Consider the following 12,378-nt stretch of genomic DNA (forward strand, 5'->3'; position numbering starts at 1 on the left):
TGCATGAGTGCGTGCGTGTGTGCATGAGTGCGTGCATGCAATGCCCAGTGACACCTCACGGCTCTAGCAGTTGGTTGGTAAGCAATGGGTCACTCAGTCTGACTAGACGCTCCCAGAATCACAGATGCTCTCATTAATCATTAAGTCCGCCTGCTGCTGCTAGGCTGATCGACTGCCCACCACTTCCCCCTCTCCCATCTCCCATTCTCATCAGCCTGAGTGGACTCAAGGTGCCCCCCTCCATCTCTCCCTTCCTGTCCATCTCTGATGGAGAAACTAATGCATTTTCTGTTATGTCCTGCCTGAGACAGAAGGAGGAAGAGGATAGCAGGTGAGCATAGACAGTGTTGGGTAAAAGAGAATGAGCTCCCCCTTCGTCTCCCCACCTATGATGAGACTAGAACTACTGAGAGCACCCAGAGTCATATTCCACTCTAGCCAAGCCCAATACCTCCACATCGCTTGCCTTGATAAAGATAGCAAGACAACCAAACACATCTGGAGAGGTGAAGTGATGTAATGTGTGATGTATGCTGACCCCATGACCTCTCTGACAGGACAGATACAGTACATCACTCTCCCAAAGATACACCAAACCAGACCTCAGTGTGGGGGGAAGGAGAGGAGCAGGGCTGCGTGATGCAGACTGACCCAGCTGGTGTGCCATGTTGATGGGGCCAGGCCGCCAGGCCGTGCCCTGGTCTCCCCCTGTCCTGCAGGAGGCCTCCTGGACAGCGGCTCAGTCTGCTCCAATTAGGGCTCCCAACCGGCCAGACCAGGCAGGCAGCAGATGCTTACACGGCGCCTGGAAGGTGGAGTACAGGGGGAGGGAGGGGAGAGACAGTGGTGGTCAGGGGAATACACTTAGAAGATGGGCGGATAGAGCGGTGGATTCACTGATGTGGGAGAAAATGGAGGAAGATTATTGAAAAATCCATCTTTTCTCCAAGAATCTCGCATCATTGGCACATTGCATGAATAAATTATGATGATGAGGAGGAAGTGAAGGATAATGGTAATGATGACTTACCCTTCTCAACCCACACAAGGAATGAGATCGCTCCAGTATTTGCTTATGATATGAATCCTTTAACTGAAACTATTGAATGCCCCACACCACCATCTAGATTCCTAGTATAACTGCTTGGATTGAACAAGGAATTTAGTCCTCTATTTATTTGTGTTTGTTTGCCTTGACTCTCTGGCGGCAGACGTGAGTCGTCGAGGCAGAGGAGCCAGTTAATTAAACAGCTCTTAATTTCTTCTCAGCTTCACAGTCCGTCGGGTGGACACCACGGCTCAGTAGGCTGTGCTAACCACGAAGCTCTCTTACTAAAACTGACACCAATGCCTTACCTTGGTGAGTTTTTTTATGTGTTGTATGGTTAATGTTGTGTTTACGACACTGAAGGATTGTGTTCTTTGACATGCGTACCGAAAATGTCGTTGGTGCTTTGGGTTAGATAAGAGAGTTAAACGTTAACTAATTGTCCCTAGTTTTCTGTCATAATAGCGAGCCATACAGGTGATTCTTTCATCAAGGTGCTTTTTAGTCAGTCTGCAACAGGATTCAAGGCCTGGCCTTGGATCTCTTCCCTATCCCCTTTTAGATATTGGAGTGGGTTGTTGTTCCTGCAACTTTCAAACAAGAAGATAATCTTTGGAGAAGTTGTAAACTTGTAAGGTCAGGAGCTAGAAGTGAAACACGGCAGTTCAGCAGATTTCTGGGGCCCTAATCTTCTTAAGAAAGGATGGACCTTATCAGAGGAATAAGGATTCCAGTAATTGCTTTCCATCTCTCCCTTCTTTTCTCTCTCCCCTTGCCTATTTTCTGAAAACTTATCCCAGTGTATTGTTCTTGGCAGAGCCTTAGAACATTCCCCCCTATGAGGGCCATCTGCTAATGTGTTGTAATTAGCAATGAATTGAAACTGGGTGTTTGGAGAACAGCGTAGCTAGCAGAATGCTAAATGCTCCATTTAAGTTTGCTAGCGTTCTGCTCTCCACTGGTTGATTGACAGGGGAGACATCCAATGGGGTGGCCTGGGCAGACTCTCGGGGTACGGGTCACATAAGTGGAGCCAGGGAAAGGCTGTTTTTGTTTTGACAGCAGGCAGATTGCTTTAATTAATTATCTCTCCGCTGGTTGCTCGCTAATGCGGAATGATTATGCTGGCCGAAACAAAAGGCTCATTAAGCAGGTGTGTTTTGATGACATTCGCAATTTGGCTTTGGTTCGCAACGCGTGTGCACACGTCAGTGTGTTCATGTTTGTGTTAGAGAGAGAGAGAGACAGAGAGAGAGACATAGAGAGAGAGACAGAGAAAGAGACAGAGAGAGAGAGACACAGGCAGACAGACAGACAGACAGACAGACAGACAGACAGACAGACAGACAGACAGACAGACAGACAGACAGACAGACAGACAGACAGACAGACAGACAGACAGACAGACAGACAGACAGACAGACAGACACAGACAGACAGACAGACAGACAGACAGACAGACAGACAGACAGACAGACAGACAGACAGACAGACAGACAGACAGACACAGACAGACAGACAGACAGACAGACAGACACAGACAGACAGACACAGACAGACAGACACAGACAGACAGACAGACAGACAGACAGACAGACAGACAGACAGACAGACAGACAGACAGACAGACAGACACAGACAGAGACAGACAGACACAGACAGACAGACAGACAGACAGACAGACAGACAGACAGACAGACAGACAGACAGACAGACAGACAGACACAGACAGACAGACAGACAGACAGACAGAGACAGACAGACACAGACAGACAGACAGACAGACAGACACACAGACAGACAGACAGACAGACAGACAGACAGACAGACAGACAGACAGACAGAAAGAAAGAAAGAAAGAAAGAAAGAAAGAAAGAAAGAAAGAAAGAAAGAAAGAAAGAAAGAAAGAAAGAAAGAAAGAAAGAAAGAAAGAAAGAAAGAAAGAAAGAAAGAAAGAAAGAAAGAAAGAAAGAAAGAAAGAAAGAAAGAAAGAAAGAAAGAAAGAAAGAAAGAAAGAAAGAAAGAAAGAAAGAAAGAAATGATAGTGTAGAGGGGAGAAATTGCGCCACACTGCTCATCCACAATATCAAGCTGTCAGTCAGTCACTTAGTCTCCCTGCTCTGGCTGACTGGCTCCTCAGCTCCTCAGGGACGAGGCTGCACACCATGGCCAAACAGGCTGTACTCCATCACCACCACCACAGAGGAACAGCAGCCCTCTCTTGAGGAATGAAGAGAGACATCAGAATGGAGCGCTATTCATATTTGGAGATGGAGTAACAGGGCATGGAGTCAGAGTGAACTAAAGCGTCCCTCTCTCTCCCCCGATTATCTCAGGTTCCACAAAGCTGATAGCATTTTGGCTGAGTAAACAATCACAGGGCTGAACCAGATGTAGTCTAAAGGGAATATGGTATGTTCCTCTCATCACACAGACAGCCTTTACTATCATCCTCCACATACCTCCTAAAGCCTACCAAGCAGGACCCTGGCCAGCTGTGGCTTGCTTATAGAGGGTCCCCATCCCCAAATCTGATGGGACAGACAGACTCCATCTGGCCTGCACTCTTTCTCTCCCTCTCTCTGCACCTCCTGCTGCTAACCATCCCAGACCAGACATCTCTTTTACCAACAGGGTCCAACTGAATGAATACAGCATTTAATTGAATCTAGAACATCAGCCAAATCTCTGTGTGGCAAGGTTGGATACAGGCAGTCAGTCTGTTGTGTAGTCACAGGGATGAACACCACAGTGACTCTGTGTAAAATAAATGGCGCCGTAGATACCATGAGCTCCCTGCTTCCCTCCCCGTCTCTCCCATCCTCTCTTTCTCTCATCCTCCCTTCGTCCTCCACCCTGCATACTCCTTAAATTAAATGGTATCATAACCTCCCTCCCTCCCTTCCTCTCATACAGACTCCATTTCTCCACTCCATTTCTGCACAATGTGCTCCTGTAGATTAGGACATGTATTGGGCTTTCAATCACCCTGGTGACTAACCAGGAGGGAATATACCAGCACCTCGCTCCATTGTCTGTGTTTGAGTATGACATTGAGGCGCAGCCAAGCCTGTGCTAATCTAAGGCTAGCCATGCACACAGAGACAGGGGACCTAGCTAGCTGTGGCATGCTGACACACACACCACACCAACGAGTTTGGTGGAGCCGCAATCTAAATCTCTTAGCCGCAGGTTTGAACTCTTAGTCTCGCTTAGCAGAGCCAGACTAGCAGGTTTTCTTTCTTTTTTTTGTGCAAATTCCGCAGAGGAGGAGGAAGAGGTGTTTTTAGCCTGCTGTAGTCGCTCCAGGTGTCACTACATGCACTGTGGATGACAGCTTGCGGCTCAGACTGTATTTCCATAGCTATCTCTCTATGCGTTGTGCCTAAAAGCATTAAAAGCGTTTGTGCCTGTCTGCTTCTCTTCTTAACTCTGACAATATGGAGATGTGTTCAGAAGTAAGAGAAACACACTCTACAATCCACACACTTGATAGTAGAGGTGCAGTAGGTCAGTCCAACACTCAAAATGGAGAGTTGAGATAGTAGTAATAGCATTCTTCTGTCTGTCAGTGAGGTGTGTTTTCATGATATGAAAGCCAAATCAAAGCTTTTCTCTGCTCCGATGGATGGAGAAATCTCATTGTTAACTTTCTCACGTCGGTCCTCCCTCTCTCTTTCTTTCTCTCTCTCCCCTCAGACTCTCACGGGATGGATCTGTTTGCGGTAGCAGTGCATGAGTTTGGTCATGCTATTGGCCTGGCCCACACTTCAGCCATAGAGTCCATCATGAGGCCGTACTACCAGGGCCCTGTGGGGGACCCACTCAAGTACAACCTCCCCTATGAGGACAAGGTCCGTGTCTGGCAGCTCTACGGTACGTACCTCAAATCGCCTCATCATGGGAAAAAGGCTGCTAAGGGGTATACAGTACATAGCGACATAACACCACAGCTGCTTCTTACCCCACAATGTTTCCCAACACTGTGAGTAATACATACAGTGCATTCAGAAAGTATCCAGACCCCTTGACTTTTTCCACATTTTGTTAGGTTACAGCCTTATTCCTAAATTGATTAAATCGTTTTTTTCCCTCAATCTACACACAATACCCTATAATGAAAACGCAAAAACAAGTTTTTCGATAATAAAAAAACTAAACTGAAATATGACATTTACATAAGTATTCAGACCATTTACTCAGTACTTTGTTGAAGAACCTTTGACAACGATTACAGCCTTGAGTCTTCTTAGGTATGACACTACAAGCTTGGCACACCTATATTTGGGGAGTTTCTCCGATTCTTCTCTGCAGACCCTCTCAGGCTCAGTCAGGTTGGATGGGGAGCGTCGCTGCACAGCTATTTTCAGGTCTCTCAAGAGATGTTCGATTGGATTCAAGTCCGGGGCTGGTCGGGCCGCTCAAGGATATTCAGAGACTTGTCCTGAAGCCACTCATGCATTGTCTTGGCTGTGTGCTTAGGATCATTGTCCTGTTGGAAGGTGAACCTTCGCCCCCAGTCCGAGATCCTAAGCGCTCTGTACTTTGCTCCGTTCATCTTTCCCTTGATCCTTACTAGTCTCCCAGTCCCTGCCGCTGAAAAACATCCCCACAGCATGATGTGGGTACCCTTCCCCAGATTTGTGCCTGGACTAGAAACCGATTCAACATCTCTGGAGAGACCTGAAAATTGCTGTGCAGCACCGCTCCCCGTCCAACCTGGCAGAGCTTGAGAGGATCTGCAGAGAATAATGGGAGAAACTCCCCTAATACAGATGTGCCAAACTTGTAGCGTCATACCAAGAAGACTTGAGGCTGTAATTGCTGGCGAAGGTGCTTCAACAAAGTACTGAGTAAAGGGTCTAAATACTTATGTAATTGTGCATTTTCAGTTATTTCGAAAAACCTGTTTTTGCTTTGCCATTATAGGACAATGACCCCAAGTGTGTAGATTGACAAGGAGGGGGGGGGCAATTTAATCCATTTTAGAATAAGGCTGTAACGTAACAAAATGTGGAAAAAGTCAGAGTCGCAATACTTACCAAATGCACTGTATACAGTGCCTTGCGAAACTATTCGGCCCCCTTGAACTTTGCGACCTTTTGCCACATTTCAGGCTTCAAACATAAAGATATAAAACTGTATTTTTTTGTGAAGAATCAAAGGCACTGTATATACCTGCCTATCTATCTACCTCTCCCCTTCTCTCTCTCTCTACCCCCTCTATCCATTGTCTTGACATTGGCCTGGGGGTAGGTTTATGACAGTCATAAATGCCTCTTCCCCCTTTTTTCCTCTCTCTACCCAACTGAGGTTACATTTGAAAACCCCTTGGTTAACATAGAGATTCTGGGAACATCAGAAGGTGGGGGGAAATGAACTATATTCTGGTAATCCGACCAATTGAACATATGCAGTGGTACTTAATGAATATGATGTCAGTTTGGTTGTCATCTGAGACATTCTCATCGATGATACGATGACATAAACTCCACAGTGCAAAGTCTACACATCAGAGTAATCAGATTCACATGGAATTGTTGTTCAATTTAAATGTTTGAATATAAAATTATTGGGAGAGATTTGGGTTTTCATAAGGTAAGGGCTCTGCTCAATCAGTGGCCTGCCCCTGTGAAGAGACATGGGTTATAAAACTTTTCAGACACACCCTTCTCGCTCCACTATATCAAGCCTTGACGAAAATGTAACCTCCTGTTCCAAGTACGTGAGGTCTGCAGCCTCTGCATTAAAAGGACTAACATGTCAACTACAGAACTAAGCCAACCTCAGCGTGAGTTTTGGTTGGCAAATGGTATGAACTTTAAACTCGTATTCACTACAGAAGTGAAACCTCCTAGCTGTTGAGTTAGCCACCGCAGCTGCAAACGCGGGCTAGGAAAGAACAGACAGAGTATCCCGTCCACCACACAACGACGTTACTACAACGTATCTATTTGACCACCAGAGACATTGTTCAAAGGACTCGGTTTGGCAACACGGCCTTCCATCTACCACCAACCTACCGAAGCGCAGCTCAGAGTAAATATTTATTGCATTTTCCTTTTCCAAATGGGCGGTAATTTAGAATGCATAAGATACTGTATTTACGATAGCACAGCTTCGCCCTTTGTTCCTCAGTCTTCCCGCTCTTTCACTCAAACTCAGCCCCTTCTCTTTTGTGTAACCTGCTGTCATATCTGTTCCGCCCGCTAGGGACGTTTTCCTTTATGATGTCATTTGTAATCAAGGTATAATTCATTCTGTGTATATTTAATTCTTTGTGATTAGTTAGGTATTTAGTAAATAAATCATTAAACCCAATTTTGTATTGCTGATTCAACTTGTTAGCCAGGGTTTGTGAAGATAACCAAGAATTTACAACTTTCAGATGAGACTGAATTAAGGTGACGATTAATATTGACTACTATTGATTTAAAATATTACTAGGTCTTTAAGAGTTTATTCGGAAGATAACAGCTCTATAAATATTATTTTGTGGTGCCCCGACTCTCTAGTTAATTACATTTACATGATTAGCTCAATCAGGTAATATTAATTATGGAGAAAGGATTTTATAGAATAGCATCTCATATCACTTAATCCGGCTCCCGTGCGAGGAATCTAAAATACAATGAAGCTTTCATTTTGATTCAGCCTGTATAAAATTGAAAAGCAGATGACATACTATACCAAGTTTATTGTACACATTTTTGGAGTGATAGAGACGAGCATTATTGGGTGTGTGTGTGCTGAGCATTCCCCGCCTCCGTGTTGTTCTCTGATGTAATCAGTGGGTAACGTAAGTGAATACATTTCTGTATGAGAGCTGATAAAGCTAATTATAGAAATTGGAGAAATAAAGCATTTGGCCAAACGCAGGGCTATTTCTGCCTTGCGCGTTACAAACGCGGATAGGCTCTGTCATTATTAATTTCTCGAGCGAGGACAAAGAGCCAGCCGATTGAAATTCAGGAGATATAAGCTTGACCAGCGATAGATATCCCTGTCTCTCTCACGTTTCCTCGCGAGTAGACCACGGTGCATTTCATTGTTTGCCGCGTGTTCCGGTTAAAACATCGTCAAAAATCACAGAAAAGGGTTTGAACATAATACGTTATAAGTTAAACCTTTCCCTTGCCAAGGGAATCCTATGTGCTGCATTTTCAGGCACAAAGTAGGGTTAACTTGCACGAGGTGCTGAAGCTAACAAGGGAAAATAGCCATTTTGTTTTCTTGTGCCACGTTGAAATTCCTCCGCCTTGCGGAACGGAAGTCCCGCCTGGGTAACCCTAATTATGCCATTAGCGAAAAAACTGCCGAAATTGCGAACGCTCTCCAAAATCAACCATCAAACGCAGGCTTTGTGACGGTTCTCCCCACTTTTGCACTGATGTATCGCCATAAAATGTGACATCGGTCCAATACCACAGTGCACAGCTGAAGCACGTGCCAGACATGGCTAACATGAGGGGACAGGTGGAAAGAACTGAGCGACTATTGACAAAAGCAGGAAATGAAAACATTCTGCTAGTCGAGGATCTGCGTTTGAAATCTGAACAATTAAAAGTATTTGCAAATACTTATGACGATGAACGAGCACAAACTCTTCAACAAAATCGTTGTCTCCAGGAACAACTCGATTAAGCCAAAACTAAATATGATGTAGTCCACTCCAAACTAGATAAATCTGTCAAGTTATCTACAAACAGGAGCATGCAATTTGATAACATGCAGGCAGTTTTGTCGAATGTTACACAAGGTAACAATGTTCTACTCCAAATTCTGCAGACCAAAGACAACAAATTAGTGAACACAATGACTAAGTTGGATGACAAATCAGCAGAACTCATTGAAGTCCCTGACCAAATGAATGATGAGAGAACTCGGGTGATGAAGATGGAAATCTTGATTTCTAAGCAAGCGGAAGAAATCTCATCACTGAATCTCTCGCTCCGTACTCAAGACCTCTATCTGCAAATCATGACAGATAAGTTTGAGACCGAAAGGAGCAAGTGCGACACTCACGTGTCCAAAATCAGTACTCTGAGCACTCAAGTGGACTCTGCATTGCAGCAGAATACCACCCTTAGGTACCATCTGGAGGAAATCTAGAATGGTCACGCTCCTCAGCGTGACTACCCATCCCAAGCAACCGGAGCCCTGTACTCAAAGAAGTGAAGACGATAGGTTTCAGACATTGCCTCCATTAAGTGTCCCTCAGTCTTCTCCTCTTGGCCATTCGGGCACTGAGTAATATGGCGCCTCTTGGCCAACAAAGCCAAAGCTTGGCTTCTCCTCTTCGCCTTTCGGCCCCAATTTCCCCACAGGATGAAGCCAACCCTCTCTGCTCGCTTGACGCGAAATAACTTGACAAACTCGTCAAGAATTTCCCCAACTTCCAGGTCAGCCAAACAATACTGAGACGTTCCTAGCTGACAGAGGACGCGTTGGATGGCTTCCCGAACGTTACGGGTTCTGACAGGGTTTACCTGTTGAAGCGAACGTCGAATAGACACGCGACAAGGTTCATTCGCCTACAACAGCAACACGTGCTAAATGACTACGCTAAACTTGCCACAGCTTTGAAATGAGAATTCAGTGGTTCTGCAACTCGCAAACACGATAGCTCACTGGCTAACACGGTCAAACAAGCTCGGAATGAACACGCACAAGCTTACTATCATAGGCTTCTTTCAGCTTACTTTGGCCTACTCGCTGAAACAGGCATGGAAGACCTGTTACCATTTAAACAAATGTTCCTTTCGAACATGTATCCCACCTTCATTTCCTACTTGGGCCCTGCAGCCCACATATGCTTGCCTATCTTACAACTCAGAAAGCTCGCAATGCTAAGAGCCCTGACCACTCTGTTTTGAAGTTTGACCAGGAGCACTCACTCCAGTTAGAGGGTGCCTTATCAGGTATTGGAGTGTTAAGAGATGACGCATAACAACAGTTTCTACCACGAAATCATGATTCCAATAACCTCCGCGGTTTAAATAACTGTAAAGTACGTCGCCATCAAAACGACTACCGCTACAATCGACCTGTTCACTACGTTCCTGCACCCAACCCACACAAAGTGTCAGAGCACAAGGGTAACAAAGGGTTGAAGGAGGATCAAAACGTAGACCAATGTTCTCCAGAAGTTCCACTACGTGAAGAACTAAAGCGAGAAGCATTTGAGAAAAGGGTCAAAGATAAGTCACAAGGACTAGACGGGGGATTACCAGACACCAGGTCCGCAGGAATTAACACCCATAGCAAGGAAGTTAAAATTCAAATCTCTCCCGCTCTCACTTGAGACCCTATCCACGGCCCGTTTGATCAAGAAACATCCCACGGGCTTTGTCTATAGACTCTGATACAAAGATTGCGAAGAAAAAGATCAAACACTTCGTTAAAGCCAAGCCCACTCAAAATCTGAAAATTTGATCGGCTTCCACCTTGAACAGAAATGACACATCACGTTATTGCGAACGACCACTCCACTTTGTGGGGAATATGTCCACTAAACACGAATCGAAACGACCATACCTGGAAACAGTCCTGGAGGACTGCTTAACTTACAATACCACTCATCTCTCAAACATTGTTTGATGATCTAAAAATGGCTTTGAAGCCAACTAAACGTTGGTTAAAAGTGGAACGATGCGACACCACTTCGAGGGGTCACTCAGACTACCTCGCCTCTCACATTGAGAGTCATGCTGAAACTACACTTCCAGGACGTCTCGCTCGTTCACCCTGTGTATGTTACCAGCCTCGAAACTGTACCCCTGCTACTTGGAGCAGACTTGATGGATCGGTTACTCCCATTGATGGATTGGAAAACCAACCAGGTATGGTCACAGGCTACAGTGCCTTCTCCACCGACCACACTCTCTTCCCCTAACTCTAGCTGCAACGCAGTCATTCACGAGGGGTATCTGTCAAAAGCACCCCTTGGGAAAAAGACGTTTAGAAACCTCTTGGTGCAGAATCCGATCCAAGGAGATATTACGATATCTCGACACATCCATCAACCGATCTGATTGACCATTCTTTTCATGATTTCGAGCCAGCTGTCTCTGTGAATGAGCAGCTTCCCTCCTCCTTGCAGTCGTGCAATACAGTAGTTCAGATTAACTTATCTTGCCTTTCGGACATTTCCGCAAGCACTGCAGTCATTTCAGCCAGAAAAACATTGATGCGCAGAGTATACTCTGCTTCAGATGACACATCTTCCGCTTTGTGGGGGACTGTCAACCCTTACAATGACATTAATGGCGTCAGTCCAGTAACTGACCCGATAAGTCCTACTGGTGAAACACTTTGCGATATCACAGACCGATATCCTCGTCTCAGTTTGCAGGTACTGAAGAGGTTGCCACACGCGGACGCGGTGGTGACTGACAGACCTGAGGGGGTTGAAGCACAAACACCAGGAGATTTGGTTGAAAGGTTACAGCCACTCTCATAATAACAAGGCCACTGACAACTCGTACATAGGGTCCGAACTTTTCGTTTGCGCCTCGGATACCAACACCACCCGCTGGTGGGGGGGTCCCAAGACACAAATTGGGGGAATAGTAGTCCAGACCCATGATGAGCCTTATCGAGGCCGGTGGGGGGGGGGGGGGGGTCGAGACTATGGACAACACTGTATGAGGCCGCCAGAGCATAAATCAAATCTAGTTGTAAACTACCATTTGAGAACAGTGAGGAGCAGACAGGCCCCTAGACGGGGATAATCTTAGAACACATCTAAGATAGTACTGAGGTGTACCACACTGCTTGTAAAGGAAGTCCAGTGGACATGTCCACCTCCAAAGCAAATGGCAACAATAATCATTCCTTGCCATGTGTAGTAGTCACTACAAGACAACTAGTAAAATGCTCTAATCATGTATTCCTGTAGGATAACATTTCAGAATAAATCGGTAGGACAACTGGACCCCTTGAGTACCACAGTCAGTCCAGCAACACTCAGTAAGAGGATTAGTAACCTCACAAGTTAAATTGCTATTGATAATAGCAACATAGGAGTCACTCAGAGTGCAACACGGGGAAGGGAATCTCCATTGCACTCTTCCAATGGTTACACACGCCACTAATAAATAGAACCCTCCGTTCAGGAGAAACGTTATTAGGAGTCATGAACCACGATCACACCACGTACTACTGGTCTAATACTTAGAGTACTTCCGTCATGAGGTTAGCTCCTCTGTGGATAACATAGCTATGAAGTAGACTTCTTCATACCTACCGCCACTACAATAGTGGAAGACAGTGACTGGTAGTAAAACCACTACAGACTCCCTCGACACCAATTCTGACTGACCTCCAGG

The 12,378-nt window shown here is 45.5% G+C and overlaps 1 protein-coding gene across 1 annotated transcript in view; it reads left to right on the forward strand.

Moving 5' to 3' along the window:
* The window catches only part of LOC109868558 (matrix metalloproteinase-17-like), a 103,659-nt gene that overhangs the window by 73,726 nt on the left and 17,555 nt on the right, over positions 1–12,378 (forward strand). The window contains exon 5 of the mRNA XM_020458196.2: positions 4,748–4,924. Coding sequence (XP_020313785.1) covers positions 4,748–4,924 — 177 coding nt within the window. The remainder of the gene's footprint in view (positions 1–4,747; positions 4,925–12,378) is intronic.

The sequence above is a fragment of the Oncorhynchus kisutch genome, linkage group LG23 (assembly GCF_002021735.2).
Source record: "Oncorhynchus kisutch isolate 150728-3 linkage group LG23, Okis_V2, whole genome shotgun sequence".
NCBI classification, from domain to species: domain Eukaryota; kingdom Metazoa; phylum Chordata; class Actinopteri; order Salmoniformes; family Salmonidae; genus Oncorhynchus; species Oncorhynchus kisutch.